Source organism: Mesoplodon bidens, assembly GCF_964165515.1.
Source record: "Mesoplodon bidens genome assembly, chromosome: 1".
Taxonomy (NCBI): domain Eukaryota; kingdom Metazoa; phylum Chordata; class Mammalia; order Artiodactyla; family Ziphiidae; genus Mesoplodon; species Mesoplodon bidens.
The window spans coordinates 43,145,608-43,167,719 of NC_138176.1; the positions used below are offsets into that span (position 1 = coordinate 43,145,608).

The following is a 22,112-nucleotide window of genomic DNA, read 5'->3' on the forward strand; positions in this document are numbered from 1 at the left end:
AAGGATTCTTCAATATATACAAATCAATGTGATATACCATGTTAAAAAAGTGAAGAATATAAACCTTATGATCATCTTTATAGATGCAGAAGAAGCTTTTGGCAAAATTCAACACCCATTTATGATAAAAACTCTACAGAAAGTGAACACAGAGGGGACCTACCTCAACATAATAAAGGCCATATAAGAAAAACCAACAGCAAGCATCATTCTCAATGGTGAAAAACTGAAAGCATTTCCTCTAAGATCAGGAACAAGACAAGGATGTCCACTCTTACCACTATTATTCAACATAATTTTGGAAGTCCTAGCCACGGCAATCAGAGAGGAAAAAGAAAAGAAATACAATTTGGAAAAGAAGTAAAACTGTCACTGTTTGTGGATGACATGATGCTATACATAGATAATCCTAAAGAGGCTACCAGGAAACTACTAGAGCTAATCAATGAATTTGGTAAAGTTGCAGGATGCAAATTAATGCACAGAGATCTCTTGCATTCCTATACACTAACCATGAAGGATCAGAAAGAGAAATTAAGAAAACAATCCCATTCACCACTGCAACAAAAACAATAAAATACCTGGGAATAAACCTACCTAAGGAGGTAAAGAACCTATAGTCAGAAAACTATAAGACACTGATGGAAGAAACCAAAGATGACACAAACAGATGGAGAGATATACCATGTTCTTGGATTGGAAGAATCAATATTGTGAAAATGACTATACTACCCAAAGCAATCTGCAGACTCAATGCAATCCCTATCAAATTACCAATGGCATTTTTTTACAAAACTAGAACAAAAAATCTTAAAATTTGTATGGAACACAAAAGACAAATAGTCAAAACAATCTTGAGGGAAAAATATGGAGGTGGAGGAATCAGACTCCCTGACTTCAGACTATACACTACAGTACAGCTACAGTAATCAAGACAATATGGTACTGGCACAAAAACAGAAATATAGATCAGTGGAACAGGACAGAAACCCAGGTATAAACCCACACACGTACTGACAGCCTCTTCAATCAGTGGTGCTGGGAAAACTGGAAAGCTGCATGTAAAGGAATGAAATTAGAACACTCCCTAACACCATACACAAAAATAAATTCCAAATGGATTAAAGACCTAAATGTAAGACTGGACACTATAAAACTCTTAGAGGGAAACATAGGAAGAACACTCTTTGATATAAATCACAGCAATATCTTTTTTGACTCACCTCTTAGAGTAATGGAAATAAAGATAAACAAAATGGGACCTAATGAAACTTAAAAGCTTTTGCAAAGCGAAGGAAACTATAAATAAGATGAAAAGACAACCCTCAGAATGGGAGAAAATATTTGCAAATGAATCAACGGACAAAGGATTAATCTCCAAAATATATAAGCAGCTCATGCAGCTCAGTGTTAAAAAAAAAAAAAATCAAAAAATGGGCAGAACACCTAAATAGACATTTCTCCAAGGAAGACACACAGATGTCCAAGAAGCACATGAAAAGCTGCTCAACATCACTAATTATTAGAGAAATGCAAATCAAAACTACAATGAGGTATCACCTCATACCAATTAGAATGGGCATCATCAGATAATCTACAAACAACAAATGCTGGAGAGTGTGTGGAAAAAGGGGAACCCTCTTGCACTGTTAGTGGGAATGTAAATTGATACAGCCACTATGGAGAACAGTCTGGAGGTTCCTTAAAAAACTAAAAGTAGAAATATCATATGACCCAGCAATCCCACTACTGAGCATATACCCAGAGAAAACCATAATTCAAAAAGACACATGCACCCCAATATTCATTGCAGCACTATTTACAATAGCTAGGTCATGAAAGCAACCTAAATGCCCATAGACAGACGAATGGATAAAGAAGATGTGGTACATATATACAATGGAATATTACTCAGCCATAAAAAGGAACGAAATTGGGTCATTTGTAGAAACGTGGATGGACCTAGAGACTATCATACAGAGTGAAGTAAGTCAGAAAGAGAAAAACAGATATCGTATATTAACTTATATATGTGGAATCTAGAAAAGTGGTACAGATGAACTGGTTTCCAAGGCAGAAATAGAGACACGGATGTAGAGAACAAACGTATGGCTACCAAGGGAGGAAAGCGGGGTGTGGGGTGGTGGTGGGATGAATTGGGAGATGGGATTGACATATATACACTAATATATATATATAATAGATAACTAATAAGAACGTGCTGTAAAAAAAATTAAATCAAATTTAAAAAAAACAAGGTCTTTCTTAAAATAAATAAATAAATTTGTTAAAGTTTGTTTTTAAAAAAATAAAAAATCTCGAATTGTGACTAAAAATATATGAAAGTAAGATAGAAACAGTTTATGAATAAGGCAATGATTCTCTTTGCTCCCAAAACTTAATTTATGCTATTTTTTGCAAAACTTAACTAAGTGAAAACATAAACACTGATTCTATGAATATCCTTTCTTGAACATTTAAAACACTCTTTTCAAGTAAAATTATCTTTGAAGCATTCTCTAAGAATGAACTCCATGTCATCAGTAACAACATTAATTCATAACTAAATGCATTCGGGGTGCACAATGGGAGCAGAATCTGCCTCTAGGAGAAGCTGACCTTTTGTTTTCCAATTTATTTTATAATATTCTTCAGTGTAGTATTTTAAAATCATAGTTAGCTATAACAAGTGCCAAGATAACTGCACACCAGGAAGGATAATTTTAGTACCACTATCTATAAAAGAGACTAATAAATCTGGAAAGATGGTGTTCTACAATTAAACTGTAACTCTTGCCCATGCCAACACATAACATTATCTAATTGCAGATAACTATCTGTCCCTTAACTTAAAGTAATATTGTAGGTGTTAAAAATTTAAATTATCTAGTAACTCATCAAAACTATTTTGTTGCCAAGGTAATAAAAGCAATAACATATTCCCATGTCAGCCAAAGTAGAGTATAATTCAGTTTTGCAAAGGTGTTAAACCACATAGTCTTAAATAACTCAGAAATAAATAAACTTATGGTCAATTAATCTATGACAAAGGAGGCATGAATATACAATGGGAAAAGACAGTCTCTTCAATAAATGGTGCTGGGAAATCTAGACAGTTACATGTAAAAGTATGAATTTAGAACATTCTCTAACACCATATACAAAAAAATAAACTCAAAATGGATTAAAGACCTAAATGTAAGACTGGATACTTTAAAACTGCTAGAAGGAAACATAGGCAGGACACTCTTTGACGTAAATCACAACAATATTTTTTGGGATCCATCCCCTAAAGTAAAGAATATTAAAGCAAAATAAACAAATGGTACCTAAGTAAACTTAAAAGCTTTTGCACTGTGAAGGAAACTATTGACAAAACAAAGAGACAACCTATAGAATGGGAAAGAATATTTGCAAATGATATGACCGATAAGGAATTAATGTCCAACATATATAAGCAGCTCATACAATTCAATATCAAAAACAAAAACAAGGGCTTCCCTGGTGGTGCAGTGGTTGAGAGTCCACCTGCCATGCAGGGGACACGGGTTCATGCCCCGGTCCGGGAAGATCCCGCATGCCACGGAGCAGCTGGGCCCGTGAGCCATGGCCACTGGGCCTGCGCGTCCAGAGCCTGTGCTCCGCAACGGGAGAGGCTACAACAGTGAGAGGCCCGTGTACTGCAAAAAACCCAAAAACCCAAAAAACCAAAAAACAGAAACAAGCCAAAAAATGGGCAGAAGAACTGAATAGACATTTTTCCAAAGAGGAAAGGCAGATGGGCAAAAGGCACATGAAAAGATACCTGCTAATCATCAGAGGAATGCAAATCAAAACCACAGTGAGATATCACCTCAAACCTGTCAGAACAGCTATCATCAAAAAGAACACAAATAACAAATGTTGGCAAGGATGTGGAGAAAAGGGAACCCTCATACACTGTTGGTGGGAATGTAAATAGGTGCAGCCACTAACAATATGGAAGTTTCTCATAAAATTAAAAATAGAACTACCATACAACCCAGAAATTCCACTCCTGGTTTTATATCTGAAAAAAAAACAAAAACACTAATTTGAAAAATACATGCACCCCTATGTTCATAGTAGCATTATTTACAATTGCTAAGGTATGGAAGCAACCTAAGTATCCATCAACAGATGAATGGATAAAGAAGATGTGTATGTGGATACAATGGAATACTACTCAGCCATAAAAAAGAACAGAATATTGCCGTTTGTAGCAATATGGGTGGACTTAGAGGGTATTATGCTAAGTGAAGTAAGTCAGACAGAAAAAGACAAATACTGTATGATATCACTTATATGTGGAATCTAAAAAAAATACAACAAAATAGTGAATAGAACAAGAAAGAAGCAGACTCACAGATACAGAGAACAAACTAGTGGTTGGGGGGGACAATACAGGGATAGAGGAGTGGGCGCTATAAACTACTGGGTGCAAGATAAGCTCAAGGTTGTATTGTACAACACGGGGAATATAGTCAATATTTTGTAATAACTGCAAATGGAAAATAAACCTTTAAATGGCATAAAACAATTTTAAAAATAAAAAAATAAAAATTCCTAACTTTAATTTCTTTTATGGTATTGTGGTATGACCTATCATTTCAAGATATACCTATTAACATATTTAGATAAAATGATGTGATATCTGAGATGTGCTTCAAATAATGTGGGAGAGAATGATGAGAGGAGATATAGTTGAACCAAGAGAATGTTCATGAATTTATAACTGAGTAATGAGTTCGTGGGAGTTCATGACACTCTTCTCACTATTTTTGTATATTTTTGAAAATTCCTGTATTAAAGAAAAAAAATACAGATTATTAGGCCTCATCCTGGACATATGAATCAAAATCCCATAGGGTTTTCTTTGTTCTTTAATTCTTCTAGGTCTTTGTTAAACATTTCTTGCATCTTCTCGATCTCTGCCTCTATTGTTTTTCCGAGGTCCTGGATCATCTTCACTATCATTATTCTGAATTATTTTTCTGGAAGGTTGCCTATCTCCACTTCATTTAGTTGTTTTTCTGGGGATTTATCTTGTTGCTTCATCTGGTACATAGCCCTCTGCCTTTTCATCTTGTCTATCTTTCTGTGAATGAAGTTTTTGTTCCACAGGCTGCAGGACTGTAGTTCTTCTTGCTTTTGCTGTCTGCCCTCTGGTGGATGAGGTTATCTAAGAGGCTTGTGCAGGTTTCCTGATCGGAGGGACTGGTGGTGGGTAGAGCTGGGTGTTGCTCTGGTGGGCAGAGCTCAGTAAAACTTTAATCCACTTGACTGCTGATGGGTGGGGTTGGGTTCCCTCCCTGTTGGTTGTTTGGCCTGAGGCAACCCAACACTGGAGCCTACTTGGGCTCTTTGGTGGGGCTAATGGCGGACTCTGGGGGGGGCTCATGTCAAGGAGTACTTCCCAGAACTTCTGCTGCCAGTGTCCTTGTCCCCATGGTGAGCTACAGACACCCCCCACCTCTGCAGGAGACCCTCCAACACTAGCAGGTAGGCCTGGTTCAGTCTCCCCTGGGTTCACTTCTCCTTCCCCTGGGTCCCCATGCACACACTACTTTGTGTGTGCCCTCCAAGAGTGGAGTCTCTGTTTCCCCAAGTCCCGTCGAAATCCTGCAATCAAATCCCAATAGCCTTCAAAGTCTGATTCTCTAGGAATTCCTCCTCCCGTTGCTGGACGCCCAGGTTGGGAAGCCTGACGTGGGGCTCAGAACCTTCACTCCAGTGGGTGAACTTCTGTGGTATAAGTGTTCTCCAGTCTGTGAGTCACCCACCCAGCAGTTATAGGATTTGATTTTGCTGTGATTGCACCCCTCCTACTGTCTCATTGTGGCTTCTCTTTTGTCTTTGGATGTGGGGTATCTTTTTTGGTGAGTTCCAGTGTCCTCCTGTCTATGATTGTCCAGCAGCTAGTTGTGATTCTGGTGTTCTCACAAGAGGGAGTGAGAGCACATCCTTCTACTCTGCCACCTTGGTTCAGGCTCCCCAGGATCCAGATATTTGGAAAGATATGCATCAAATTAAGATCTGATGGTTTTCCTGGAGCTTGGGCTCCGAGGATTGAAGGTTTCCAATTTTTAATGTGCATAATTAAAAATTTTTTTCTGTATAATTTACAATTAGAAGCTAATCTTTTTTTTAAATTAAATTACAAAAAATTTTCTAAATTAGCAAGTGGGGAAAAAGCAGAATTCTAAATATTATACAAAGCAGAAGTTCTAACTTTAACTGCAGTAGAAGCCCCAGAGGTGCCTCTGTAGAACTGGAGGTTTTGTGGGACAATTTGAAAAACTTTATTGAAATCATTGTTTTTGTATTTACAAAAAAAAAAGAGAGAAAGGGAGCAGGACACTTACTTCCCCAGTGGACGTTTAAAATTTGATTCATTGGTATATTTTTGGCTCACATTTTGCATCAGCTGCTCCCTCTTCCCAAAGCAATAATATATTGCGTAATTAATTCAGCACAAGCCATGAGTATACTAAATCTGTTTATTTTTTTAAAAATGACCCTATGGTTCTTCTTAATAAAGGTATTGCATTTTTTTGTTTTGTTTTTGTTTTCTTGGCCACACCAAACGGCTTGTGGGATCTTAGTTCCCCAACCAGGGATTGAACCTGTGCCTCTTGCAGTGAAAATGCTGAGTCCTAACCACTGGACTTCCAGGGAATTCCAGGTATTGCATTTTGTTAAAGATCCAAAGTCATACTGAATTAATTAGGAATAGCACAATCAGAATAAATTAGGCTTATCAACATATACAACTCAGTTTTTAAAGCTGAAATTTTGATTAAAAATAGCTAGATATTTAACAACCAATTTGAATTAGCTACTGCCTCCCATGAGTCTCTGAGTAGATATCCAGCCAGATGAAGAAATTCCACAGGAAATGATAATAATAACAGAAATAGCTAACATTATTAAATCCTTAGTATTTGCTAGGAACAAGTTAAGTGTGTTTCACAAATCTTCTTTTGTAGTACTCATAAAATTCCCATATGATTAGATTGTATTATCCCCATTTCACAGATGACAAACCTAAACTGAGGTTTAGAGACATTAAGCAACATTCCCAACATCACACAGGTTTCAGCCTGGACTCTGAGTTCTTACAAACTCCCTTATATTGTGATAAGAAACCCCTTTGTAAAATGTTCCTACCTAATTTAGTAAGCCACCAGAGAGTTCAAGAATAAATGTTTATGAAGTTATCAACATCGAGTCCAAGTCAAATGACCTTGTGTCTTTTCTCTTTATCTGTGTTTCATAGGAAAACATACCTCCAATGCTAATTTAAAATAATATTTTAAACAAACTCTTCAACAAGAAAAGTTAGACTTCTGTCTTATTACTGAGAAGAATTGTGACTTTGTCCCTTTAATGTTAATAAACTCAATTCCTCTGATTATTTCTTATCCTTTAATTGTTCTACAACTAAAATTATTTTCACTTTGTCTATAAATGGAGATATAATATAGTTGAGTCTATTCAACATAAAGTTTGACCAAGGAGAAAAAAAATGATTCCTTTTTTCTGATAATTTCACATACTCATTTCAGAATTACTGTAATACAATTTCACATTGTAGGCAATATTTGCTGAAATCCAGTTTTTGTTTGTTTGGTGTTTAGCTTTTGTTTCCCCAACTTAATTCTGAAGTTTCTGTGATCATTTGCTGCTGGTGGCCTGTAGGTATGACTGTTTGTGGCAGGAAAAAAATTGGTAGAAAATGTAATATATTGACTCTAGATATATTATTTATCATTTTTCCCTTCAACCTACTTTGACAGTCTTCTCACTAAAAGGTTCTAGGCAGTTTGAGAGTTGCCACTTGTTTCCTTCTTTATTTATCACTTTGCTGGCCCAAAAAGAGCTCCGCAGGACACATTTTGAAAATAATTGGCCTAACGACTAAAGAAGGATATAATTTAATATTTGAAACATTATTGAAAGGAGAAGGAGGCATTGCAAACAATGTGCTGGGACAAAAATTATAAACTGGGACTCTCTATGGTAATTGGGAAATATGCTTACTTTATCCAGACTACCTATTAGACTCCTATTTGAAGGTTATTCTTGACTAGATGTTAAGTATGGTAGTCCTTGCAATTCTAATTGGAAAACACTAAAAGTGTGTTAAAATGTTTTATATATATGTATATACATATACATATACACATATATATATTATGGCTAATAGTTGATAATACATACTTATAATAAATAATTATACATATATATTCTTTACATATGCATGTTTATGATAAATAAACTATCATTGTGAGTGAGAAGACATGAGCCATGCTTATTCATATTTATAGGTAGTATCTCAGTGTACAATATGTATTTCTTGAAATTTTAACTCAATTCAATTTAATTCAATAGTTTCTGAACATGTACTACATGAAGCGAATGGGTTATATGTTAAGACATAATGACAAGTAGGAAATTAAAGAACTAATAGTCTAGCAAAAGAGAAATGGGTAAATGACTGCAATACAACAGGGAGTTCAGTGTTTATGGTAGAAATTCATGCAGATAACAGAGAAAAACTTAATTTTAAGGGCCTATCATTTCATAAATACCAAGATGAAGCTTGAATAAAAACCATAAGCTTAATATATGAAACAAAGTGGAGAAAAGGGAGGGTAATTCTCAGAGAAGTCCAGGTACATGTGCAAAGCTCTGTTTCTAGAGAAGTTGCTTTATGCAAGTTAAAAGAGATGAGACTGAAAAATGGTCAGATATAAAATTACTCTAAATGATATGCTCAAAGTTTTGAAACTTATTTGGTATATGATGGGAAATACTGAAACTTTAATTAGACAGTGAAAGATCAGATCAGAACTGTATTCCAATTCTAGCGGTCCAGAGTTGAGAGTATGCCTCTAAGCAGGTATTTGGGCAGGAAAATAGGCATCAAACATATTTAAGTAACATTTCATAGATAATGCAGAGAATGTCTTTGGAGATTGATTGAGTTTGAGATGGAGAGGTCATTGAAATCTAGGTCCAAATCAACCAAGACCCCAAAGGTAACAAAGGTAACATGAAAGTGGACATGGATGCATCAGAATATATTAGAAAGGATAATGAGGTGTCTGTGGGGAGTATAAGAAAACTACCTAGAAAAATTGAGAATTGTAAGCTTGGAAGTCAGGAGGGATTTCAGGTCAGAAAACACTTCTACAACATACAGATCATCCTTATTTGGTGAAAAAGGAACACATTATGTAGGTTTGATAAATCTTGGTGAAAAATATAGTGAAAAGGAAAAAATAGAAGCTTCAAAAGATAGAAGTCTGGAAAATCCCTAAGATTTAAGAATAAGAATCAATCAATCAATCAATCAATCAATCAATCCAAGAATGGAGATACCCTTTACCAAAAAAAAAAAAAAGAAATAACAAGAGGTCATCAAAGATTTAAGAGGAGACACACAGGGCCATCAAGGGGAGGAAAAGAACCAGTAGTTTCATAAAAGACAAGAGAGGAGAGAGTTCCCAGATTGTAACACATTTAATGAGTATGAGCCAAGAGGAAATTATAAATGTCATACATGACTGGAAATCATCACCACTCTTGTAATAATTGAGAAAATTTCCCTGGAAGGAGAGAGCAGCATAAATAAAGCAGAAGAACTCTCTTTGATAGCTACCTGAAAACTAGAGCTCTTTATGACAAAGATTATAGTGGAGGCATTTGTGGCAAGATAGTCTTGGGAACTAACCCAAGGCTTTAAACAGGGTTGGGGAAGAATTCATTACAGCATGGATTCTAGCTACTAGATGGCCATGTCTGGTAAGCAACTAATGCCAAAATACTGAAAACTGCACGGCACAATAAATGTAGGAAAATATATATATAGCAAATGCATAGCTAATATGTAAATATTATCATATTAATGCTATGGTGTTTCTAACCAGGGATAATATACTCAGCAGTAAATCCAACTAGCCAAACAGTATGCAACTGTTCAACACTGAGAAAAATACATAAGTATTTACTGTCTTTGCCTTTAATAGGAAATAGAGAAAATAGAACCATGGACCCTATACTCTCCAAATTCTACAGAAGTTTTCTATAATACTAGAACTCTTCAACTAGATAGGCGTAACAACTTTAAGAGAGTCAGAAAGTGAGAATAAATTAACACAATATATCAGAAGAATTTTATCTTATCCAGGTTGACAAGTCTCCTCTATTAACATAGAGTTCAACATATACTAGAGTCCAGTGGCTATTTACCAAATTAATAAATACACAATAATTAGCACAGGGCTACAAATTTCTTTAGTGCCCCTTAGACGCCAGATTTATATCAGATTTATATTATATTATTTTTATTATATCTTGTTTCATGGGTTAAACACTGTACTAGACTACCTTTTAAAGATTTTCTGAGCTGATAAATTCTGCACGCATTTTGGTAGAACTAAGGATGGTATCTCAAGTCAAGAATATCACTGAGGTAATTGGTGGAAAATTTCACATCAACCCAGAAGGTGAGCAGGTGTCAAAGCTCTCAAAATTTTGAAGAATTAGTCAGGAAAGGATCAGCAAGTATGTAATTAGAGTTATCATATCCTGTTTAGCTGACATAAATGGTTAGCTCTCTTGCTCTGAATACAAGATCTTATTTATTGAAATTTCCAGAAATTTTAGCAAAGTATGGAAATAGCAAAGGAAAATAGAAAAGAAAAGAAAAGAAAAGAAAAGAAAAGACAGACATAAACACAGCAATTTGAATGTGAAACTTAAAAACTAGCTACACTTCTTAACCCTAGTGATCCAGAGGGGATCTGAAATGGCATGTAAAAGAGCACATGGAAACCTGATGCCACTACTACAGCTGATTTCATTTTCCTATGATGGCCACAATAAAATTTCCTTCCCCTTATGTTCTTTGTACAATGTGACTCCTACACTCCTCCCTTCAGGAGATGGTATATACTTCTACTCCTTGAATCTGGCAGAGGTATGACTATAGTGACACTGAAGTGACACTGAAAATTACAAGGCTAGTTCATAAAAGTTCTGTCCAATTCTTTGGGAAAGCTTGCTTTTAGAACCCAATGCTTTGATGTGAGGAAGCCCAAATAGCCCAGGAAAGACCTACATGGAGTAGAAATGAAGCCTCCAGCTCACAGCCCTCACTAAGCTGGAACCAACAGCCAGAATCAACTTGCTAAGTTTACCATCTGGAAAGTGGTACCCAGCCCTTAGTCAAAGTGCCCCCCAGCCCTTAGTCAACGTGCCCTAGCTGATGCTGTGTAGAGTAGGGATGAGGTCTTCCCTCAAGTCTGCCAAAAGTGCAGTTTTATGAACAAATTTAAAGATTGTAATTTGAAGCCACTAAGTTTTGATGCTGTGTTATGCAGTGATTGATAATCAGAACAATTGCCTAATTTTGCAAGTAAACATATTTAATTTTTTTCTACATGGCAATAAAAATATAACGCTTAACAAATAAATACTTGCCGTAAGTATTTAAATCTGTAAAACTAAAATTCTCTTTGTTTCACAGAATGTTAAAGAATGGGTTGATATGTTTAAAAATGATGATGAAGCATTCCAGTTTTATCATTCTGGAATTTACAGCATACCATTTAATTTAAGATACATGATTTTAAAAGAAAACATTTTTTACTTATTAGCTATAAGGTTAAGTCACTTAAACTCTGTACCCCAGAGATCTCATCTATAAAAAACCATAATAGTGGTAATTATCCACAAGGATTTAAGTTAGTATTTTTGTAGAATTTAGCACAGTTCATGACAAACTGAACAATCTATATAACCATTAGTCATTATTGACATTTATCCCAAATCTGGAGCATGACTTTGTCTCTAGCATGAAACTGTATAGGAATGAGAGAGATGCTTAGTCTGTAATCTGGAGCAGAGAGGAAGGGACACTCAAAGATCCTTTATAAAGTCAATACACTTTGCTTCTCAAGCAGCAACCTCTGTCTTTATTTACTTCTCTCAGTACATCAAGTACTGTTAAACATTCATCATACTGGTTCATTGATTTTAGTCTTATTATATCAGTATTCCCCTTCTCTTGGGATCTCACTGTTGCACCAGCTACATAAATTAACTCAAAAATAAATTAATACTAAAAATATTTTTTGTCATGATTTCAATTAAGCCTTTCAAAGAAAAGTTCAATGTTCACATCATTAAGGCTTCTCACTGATATTCAACACAAATAATATCATGACATATAACTTTAGGTAACCTATGAATGTTTGTCTAGACAATCTCTACATTAGCTTTTTTGTCTGCAAAATTACTCCATTTAGCTGAAAATTTATATTATTTTCTTCACTCAATGCACATCACATTTATTCTTTTTTTCCAGCTTATTTTTTTCATGCAAGCCAATTAGACCAGTAATCATTTATGCCAACAGACACAAAAGTGACTTTCAACCATTTAAGAGCTACTGTTAGTAAAGCTAGCAGGCAAAATATTGGATAAAGTAATTGGTAAAATATAGGATAAGAATTCTTTAAAGTGACTGGAATGCAGTGTAATTTACACTTAGGAGAAGGGATTTCTGTTCTATTCCTTTAAAAAATTTTGAATAGAGGACCCTGAAACCACAGCTCTCAAATGTTTGAGAAAAAAATTCAAATACCTTGCAACAAATTCTGACATCATCAGCCATGTTACTAACCCAGAAGGCTGAATGCTTTCCAGAGGAACAGCAAAGACATTAATCAAATAGTTCACTCCTAGGAACTTGACTGCTCTAAAAGAGAATTCATTTTTTTTTTTTTTTTTTACTTTTAAGGGAGAAATTGATATTTTAGCCTAAGCAGGATATCTGTTAGCCTTATAAGTTTTATTCTTAGGTATGTATTATTTATCATCCAGGCAGGTCTAAAGTCTGAATTCCAGGCTGACAGCAAGTTAAGATTTATTAGAATTGTAAAAAACAAATGCAGAATTGAGCATAGAAAATATGTACTCATGCCTTAACTTTTTGTTTCTTTAAAATACATCTTTAACTAATAAATATTGAATATGTGAATTCAGGATTCATTAGCTCCCACCTTCAAACAGCCAAGCATAATCTCCAATAATATTTCAGGGCTCTAAGAGACAAGAGAGTATCCTGTTGACTTGTGTGTCCTCTGACTTAGGGCTGCATGTATACATGTGAATTTAAGGAAATGCTGGAGTCATTTCTTGGGGTTTCCCAGTATATGTTTGCAACTGAAATTTGTTATGCTTTACACACAGAAAAAAAATAAAATAATCAGAGTCAAATGGGCTGTTGCTTCATGACATACTTTCAACTGTGTAAATGATGTAATTATGCATTATGATCAAAACTTTACCCAAACTGTCTCAAAATGGTTTTGAACATAAATATTTTTCAATACCAATCTAGTGAAGTTTGATATTTTCACTGAATATGTGTTCAAAATACTTGAACAGGATCCCACTGGGGTTAGAGAGGTGGAAGTGAAGAAGAAAAGATGGGAGTATGCTTACCGGAGTTCTCAACTCAGGTATGGCAGCTTGATAGGTGAGTGGGCGACAATCACGAGTGTTTGGCACAAGGACACAAGGAAGAAACATTGGACCCAGGTCATCTCCATCTAGAACATCCACTGTGAGGGTGGTGGTAGTGGTTCGCCGTTCATTCAGATTTTGTGCACGGTCCTGTGAGAGAGGAAAAAAGAAAAAGAACACAAGATGGATGCAATGATCCCTCTAGCTTGGCTAAACTGTAGACAGGTTTCTTCCAGAGTGTAGGCATCTGACCTCACTTTTCTCAGAGCATTTACTTTAGAAAATTTCCAATTGTAAATACTTTCTCCACAGCTTTGAGATGTCAACCTTCTTCCAGCTCAAACTTTTGCCCGTTTTATAACCCAGGACTCTTCCTCCAGGACCTAGGAATCATCCTATTGAAATGTAATAATTAATCAAGGAAGATAGAGCTTCTACCTCCCAGTGTCTGTGGGAGGGTAGTAGCCTAACTTCCATAGAAGGCTTTCTCCAAGTTGTGAAACTATCTCCCATCATGAAGATACAGGAATGTTTACTTTTCTTTGAGAAGGCCAGTTAACAAACAAAGACGACTCTTGATTCCTTAACTCCTTCCCCTACCCCAGCATTTTTTTTTGATGCTTCAAGAAATTTAAGTTTATGAGATAAATACTGGTTATTAGGAAAAAAAAAAAAGAAAGAAAGAAAGAAAAAAAAATGAAGGGGTAAATTAAAGAAAGAAAATCCACCAGATCTGCTATACTCCTACTGGAGAAATGCTTTTGTTTGTCTCACATAAGATTGCCTATGACAAAGTATTTTGAGAGCCTTCCTTCTCTCCATGTAGCCTGCTGGCATCACTAAAAGAACTTGTTTCCAAGTTTCTAAATGAGAATTGTTTTATTTCTTCATACTTTGGGACTCTAAAAAGCTACAATTTCTGAGAAGAGTGTCCTTGTAACAGTAAGGGAATTATGTTCCCACGTTTTCTCTTTTCCGCTAGCCACAATATTGCCAACAGAGCACGGCTTTTTTTTTCCTGCTGTTTTGTTTTGTTTTGTTTTTCTATTTTTACTGGTTGTAAAGAAGTGTTCTAAGGCAAGATCTCAGACACCAGAAATCTCTATTGATGGAGTTTTGCAAGTACAACCTTCCTGTAATGCAATAACTATGTAACTCTGAAACCAAGCAGGACCCTGTAGGGCCCTCCCAGGTACAAACCTTTCCGTGTTCCCCATTTCTTGTTTGTAGGTTTCATCCAGCATCCTTGACCTTCACTTAGTTCCAAAGGGCAGATTCAAACAGCTGCTAACCAGGAAAGTGAGGGAATGCAGAAATAAAGGAGGAGCAATCAAGACACAATACTGTGAGCAGAAGCAAGAAGAACTACAATCCTGCAGCCTGTGGAAAAAAAACCACATTCACAGAAAGATAGACAAGATGAAAAGGCAGAGGGCTATGTACCAGATGAAGGAACAAGATAAAACCACAGAAAAACAACTAAATGAAGTGGAGATAGGCAACCTCCCAGAAAAAGAATTCAGAATAATGATAGTGAAGATGCTCCAGGACCTCGGAAAAAGAATGGAGGGAAAAATGGAGAAGATGCAAGAAATGTTTAACAAAGACCTAAAAGAATTAAAGAACAAACAGAGATGAACAATACAATAACTGAAATGAAAACTACACTAGAAGGAATCAATAGCAGAATAACTGAGGCAGAAGAATGGATAAGTGACCTGGAAGACAGAATGGTGGAATTCACTGCCATGGAACAGAATAAAGAAAAAAGAATGAAAAGAAATGAAGACAGCCTAAGAAACCTCTGGGACAACATTAAATGCAACAACATTCGCATTATAGGAGTTCCAGAAGGAGAAGAGAGAGAGAAAGGACCTGAGAATATATTTGAAGAGATTACAGTCGAAAACTTCCCTAACATGGGAAAGGAAATAGCCACCCAAGTCCAGGAAGCACAGTGAGTCCCATACAGAATAAACCTAAGGAGAAACATGCCAAGACACATAATAATCAAATTGGCAAAAATTAAAGACAAAGAAAAATTATTGAGAGCAGCAAGGGAAAAAGGACAAATAACATACAAGGGAAGTCCCATAAGGTTAACAGCTGATTTCTCAGCAGAAACTCTACAAGCCAGTAGGGAGTGGCATGATATACTTAAAGTGATGAAAGGGAAAAACCTACAACAAAGATTACTCTACCTGGCAAGAATCTCATTCAGATTCGATGGAGAAATCAAAAGCTTTACAGACAAGCAAAAGCTAAGAGAATTCAGCACCACCAAACCAGCTCAACAGCATATGCTAAAGGAACTTCTCTAAGTGGGAAACACAAGAGAAGAAAAGGACCTACAAAAACAAATCCAAAACAATTCAGAAAATGGTCATAGGAACATACATATTGATAATTACCTTAAACATGAATGGGTTAAATGCTCCAACCAAAAGACACAGGCTTGCTGAATGGATACAAAAACAAGACCCATATATATGCTGTCTACAAGAGACCCACTTCAGACCTAGGGACACACACAGACTGAAAGTGAGGGGATGGAAAAAGATATTCCATGCAAATGGAAATCAAAATAAAGCTGGAGTAGCAATACTCAAATCAGATAAAATAGATTTTAAAATAAAGAATGTTACAAGACAGAAGGAAGGACACTAGGTAATGATCAAGGGATCAATCCAAGAAGAAGATATAACAATTATAAATATATATGCACCCAACATAGGAGCACCTCAATACATAAGGCAACTGCTAACAGCTGTAAAAGTGGAAATCGACAGTAACACAATAATAGTGGGGGACTTTAACACCTCACTTATACCAATGGACAGATCATCCAAAATGAAAATAAATATACTTTATTCTTTCTAAAATACTTAATGAAATATTTTATTCTTTCTCCTGTTAAACTATTTTTGGGGTTTTTGTTTTGTTTTGTTTTGTTTTTGTTCAGTTTAATTTGAAAGTCGCCAATTAGTAAATCTAAGAGGGCAGAGAAAAACATTTTTCTTTCTCAAGAAGGGAATAAACATAATCAAGATTACACAGATAATTATGATTGGTTAAATTTTATTTTATTTTATTCTATTCTATTTTACTTTATTATTTATTTATTTATTTTTGGCCTCAATGCACAGCTTGTGGGATCTTAGTTCCCTGACCAGGGATTGATGCTGGGCTCTGGGCAGTGAGAGCACAGAGTCCTAACCCTTGGACTGCCAGGGAATTCCCCTGATTGGTTAAATTTATGGGGTATAAAGATGTTTTCTTAAAGTCCTTCTTTAATTGTTCTAAATTTTCCATGTCTGTTTATTACATCTAGTACAGTTGAAAGTATAGCAGGAGTAGCAAATGACACATGAGACAATTTTGGTGGTCCACAAATAAATTTTTTAAATTATACTTTAAATGTATGAATTGAGTATATATAGAAGACTCTTAATTTAACATTAATTTTTTAGAAAACACAACTGGTTCATCAAACCTACTATTTTAAGATTATGATTGTATAGGGGAGCAGAATTTACCACCCCCAAATATGTCTCTTTGGCATAGGATTATTTCAGGCTGATTATTTTTAAGAAACTGCAGACACAGAAGCTTTGAAAACTGGGTAAAAGTTACCCTTTTGTATGAGTCATTTACATGTACTAGGGAAATCTCCATTTGTAAAGGTGTCTCTCTGGCTGTACCAAGAAGAGGGAGATGAACTTATCTCTAGAAACTTATCATGCAGATGGCAACAATTTAAATCTGCATATCAACTTTACCCTTGTTTACCGAGCTCTTTCAGGTAACCTCCTATAACTGACCTTCTACCCTCACTGTCTTCTTTTGTGTTTAGCTGAAGATGGTAATTAAGGTGAGGGCTTCTGCCATTCTGGAGGAGAGTTACCCTATTTTCCTGAGTTTCTCCCATGTATACAGAAGGTATATATGTGATGAAACTTTTGTTTGTGTTTCTTCTGTTAATCTGTTTTATATCAATGTGATTATTAGATCAGCCAAAGAATCTAGAAGGGTAGAAGGGAAAAATTTCCCACCCCTACAATTGCTTAGGATGTTCTTTTTAAAAAAGACTGCATCAATCTAAAGTTTAAGAAAAATATTGAATGAATATCATTTTATGTGATATTGGATGTGTTACTGGCAGAATGGCGATTTCCTCAGTTCTTGCCCTTCTCAAGAGAAATAATTCAGTCTAGAGGCACAGAGCAGTTTTAAGTAGCAAGAGTTTTATTAAGCAGAGCGAAAGTACACTCCCGAGAAAGGATGAGAGTGGGCTGTCTGGAAACTAGAAGCAGTCTCGCAATGGGGCAGGGTTGGGATTTTTAGAGTGGTCGTCCCTCCTTCTGTCCTGCATCATTTAACTGACAAGTTGATTGACAGCTTTAAGTTATATAACTTTTCTCCTAGTGTGCAGATGCTTATCAATAAGCACTCAAGCAAAACCCATGGGGGTGAGGGGAGGCAAAAACCGCAATATTAATTTATTACAAATATGGCACAATGAACCCTGGATTACCCAGAGTCACCTCTTAGGTCTTGGTGCACCTGTGCCAACCTGTGCTGGCAGGTTTATCTTGCTTGGTCCTGATATGGCTGGAAACTTAGCGGTGGTCCTTGACTAGAAGAGGGAAGATCTCTGGGCATGCTCTGACTACCAGCGTCCACATGGGGAGGGAAAGATGACCCCATCCAGGACGGAATGGGACCCACTCAAGTCTGACTACCTACCTAAAAGATGTGGCAAAAAAGTCTGTAATATCCCAGAAGCAGTATTTCTATACTTGCATGTCACTCAACCTTACCTCTCATATGTTACAACCAAGTCACTGTAATAGACAAAGTAGACTGTTTTCTATCCTAAGTCTTTCAGTTTGTCAGCAACAAATCTATCACTATTCTCTGCTTCTTTGGGTTATTGCTGCCACTCCATAAAATGGATACTATTGCATTAGAGAGGGTGCGTATTTACCAAAATACACAATATAGGCTTTTGTCTTATACTGGGAAAATAAATTGCTTACAAAGTGTTGGTCCGTAAAATGTGAATTTTTAAGTGGAAACAAAACAAAACAAACAAACAAAAAGATCAGATAACCTACTGTGGAGGGGAAAAAATAATTTTCCTCTACCCTTTTACGTTCTTAGATAAAACCCCTCAGTAGTAAAAGACAGATTAACAGGAGTAAAACAAACAGTTTAATAACATGTATACTTCCTGTATACAGGGGAGATAACCAGGAAAACTGAATAACCCCCCAAAATGGCCCAAGTCCCCACCTTGAATACCATCTTCAGCTAAAGACAAAAGATGTTGGGAGGGGAAAGCCAAATTTTCAGTCGAAGCACAGTAAACAAAAGGTATGTTTGTTATGCAGATTTAAATCTAAGCCTTCTCCATTGATAAGAGTTTCTAGAGATTTAGAGTCATCCTTGTCTTCCTGGTACAGACAGAAAGACACCCTTATAATTGGAGATTTCCCTTGTAAATGTGAATTGCTTCTACTGGTTTTCAGAGCTTGTTTTCTGTCTGCTGGGTTTTTTTGTTTGTTTGTTTTTGTTTTTTGTTTTTTATTACTTAGCCTAAAATAATTCTTAAGCTTGTTGAAATAAAATTCATAATTTATGGCAAGATGACAAAATTCCCTCCCCTTTAGTGTGTATTGAACATCTGCATTATTCAGATCTCCTTAGGAAAAAATATTCCTTCTAATCCCATCAATGGTCACAACTCCTTAGGAGATAACCTCCCTTCTTAATCTTGTAAGGAGTCATGATGACCCATGACCCACTACTCTTTGTACCTGTAGATCTAGGTTGCGTAAACTGTGTAAAATATGTCATTTAATGTACAGCCCTCTGTCTCAAAAACCTATATAACTGTGCTTTGACCTCTAATGGGCAGAACAGTTCTGCAAGCTCTCTGAGAGGTTGTTCCTGAGTTATAATCCTCAGTTTGGCTCAAATAAACTTTTCCGTAAGTTTCTTAGATCGCTTTATTAATTCTTTTGTCAGCATGCTAAAGAGGCATGTTTTAGAGTGACACATTCTGCACCCCTTCAATACTAGGAGCAGAGATATAGTAACAAAAACTACCAACATGGTTTATGTGTACATGGAGATTCCCCAGAATTTGTCATCAATAAATATAACATGTTATAATGAAATATGAAAATAGGCCTCATGCACATTCCTAACTTGCAAGCCTCTGGAAGGTGTTGTTAATCCATGATGCTCTTTTTCCAATTCAGAACCAAATTTTATCTTAAAATATGTCTAAAACAAAGCCCCTGACAATTAAGATAAAAACCGAAAAGAAAGGAATATTTTACTCTTTCTAGTATAATGCTGCTGCTCACAACTCTTCTGAATAAAGGAAATAACATTCTAAATTGGGAGTGGTATAAATAAAACATAATTGTTTACATAAATATTTTATATGATTTCATTAAAGTTACATTTGCATTCATTGCTATGTGAAAATCCAGTACATATTAAAAACTAATCCCCAAAATCCTTCCTTCCTCATTTCTTTTCTATCATTTTAAAAATAAGGTAACACTTTAAAATTTTAGACATTTAAAAATAAGATATCATTAATTTAGGAAACTGTGACTGTAACTGGCAAGCAAGAATGTATCTCCTTCTAAGTTTGACTGTTTCATTTGTATTTTCTCAATGTGCATTATTATTTCACATATCACTTATATATTTGCTAACATTAAACATTTAATTATATGAAACCTTTATTTAGCTTCCATAACCATTGTGAGTATAGTTATGCAAGTAATTGCAGGTGATACAAAGAATAACCCAGTATAAAAACTGACATGCAGGAATTTAAAAGCATAGAGATAACTACAACATAGACTCAAAAGAGCCACAAGGAATATTCATCAGAGTGTGAGATTTGACCTAGCTGGAACATTCTCTCAATGCCTCATAAGGAAGTGGTATTGACCTTGTCACTGAATCACTGAATACTTAGTATCTTTATTCAAAGCCTCCAATCACCTGGTCTCATAACATCACAATACAATATTATAATATGATATCTGACATATCAAAGACACACATTTTTTAAAATTAATTATTTAATAAATAAGTAGAAAATTTCATCAATATATTGTAAGGAAGAACTATTTTTTTATTTGTTTCAGAAAAAGAGATCTGTGCCTAGTAGAATTTCAAAGAAATTTACTTTTATAAATAGCTCAGAGACAAGTAACTCATTGGCACAATCCACTCTTTTTACAAAGCACATTTTTATAAAACTTCAAATATTTCAACTATGAAAATGTTAGAGAAATAAAACACCTCTAACCATCAAATGATAAGTAAGACTTCAATTCCTTCATCTCAATGGAAAGGCTTTCTTGCTATAAAACAGTTTAATTGCACACTATTCTATGATCAAACTAGAGATAAATGGTAATTTTTAATCCATTCAGTATCTGCTCCATATTTAGAACTGTATTAAGTCAAATATTGGTTATGTGGAGCGGACCCAGGAAAAACTTGGACTCTAACAAATACTGTGAAATTATATGAAACCTGGTTTTAAAAATGAGTATGAGACAAAAATGCTGATGTTCAGATTTCTTTTTGAGGCAATGTCATAGGAGCCTTGGAATAAAGAGACTTCTAACACTTACATACTTAGTATTCAAGTAGTTTGTAGTTGACAAAATGGCCAAAGGCACCTACCAGACTCACTCATAGATACATATATTAAATACTCTTTCATTACCTTATCTGGTATTTGCAGTAGAGAAAGCAAAAAAAAAAAAAAAAGGCAACATAATTAGAGTTGCCTTGAGTCTTTTGACTCTAACTCAGTTACCTAAGACCTTGGAGGAATCTGTCTTGTTTCTGTTCACCAATGAAAGATAGACTATCACCAACTGAAATTTTAAAACTTACCCTAGTAACTTGATTCTGTTAGATTTCTTTATTCAAAAAAGAAAATAACAGCAACAAGTTTGCCTGGGTCTAAATCACTTTAGAAGTGTGTTCTTTTTTTTCTTTTCTTCTTTTTTTTCTTGAAAGTGTCTTTTTTGTTTAACTAATTTTCCTTAGTTTTTATGTACACTAGTAAACAGAATAGTATCATTTTGCTTACTTATAAAATTTGCAAGCAATATCTTCATTACTTGAAAATTTTATAAATAGTTCTTAAACCATCAACAACTATCCTCCTATTTCAGTCTTTCTCTCCAGAATATGCCCAAGAAACTGGCAAAACTAAAAACAATGGTTGTAATATTAGCACTTATTCCACATATCAGTAGGAGGTAGACATGAGGAAAGGTCAGGATAGGGGTTATTCTGAAAAGTGGTTTATATAGTTTGAAATATGAAAGTATAGAAAGTAATTTTTATATCCAAACCTATATAATTGCAATGTTTTGAAGAAGAGCAGAATATGCCACCCCAAAATATGCTACATTGGCATATTGAGTATTTTACATTAAAGTTTCTTAAGAAACAGCCAGTGGAAGGAGGACATTTTGATCATCCTTTGTCCCCCTGAAAGCAGG

The 22,112-nt window shown here is 35.3% G+C and overlaps 1 protein-coding gene across 7 annotated transcripts in view; it reads right to left on the reverse strand.

The window, feature by feature from the left end:
• The window catches only part of PCDH15 (protocadherin related 15), a gene marked incomplete at both ends in the record, with an annotated part of 718,913 nt that overhangs the window by 374,227 nt on the left and 322,574 nt on the right, over window positions 1-22,112 (reverse strand). For all 7 annotated transcript variants that reach the window (XM_081238611.1, XM_081238610.1, XM_081238609.1 and 4 more), the window contains one exon: window positions 13,537-13,707. In XM_081238611.1, the coding sequence (XP_081094737.1) occupies window positions 13,537-13,707 (171 nt within the window). The remainder of the gene's footprint in view (window positions 1-13,536; window positions 13,708-22,112) is intronic.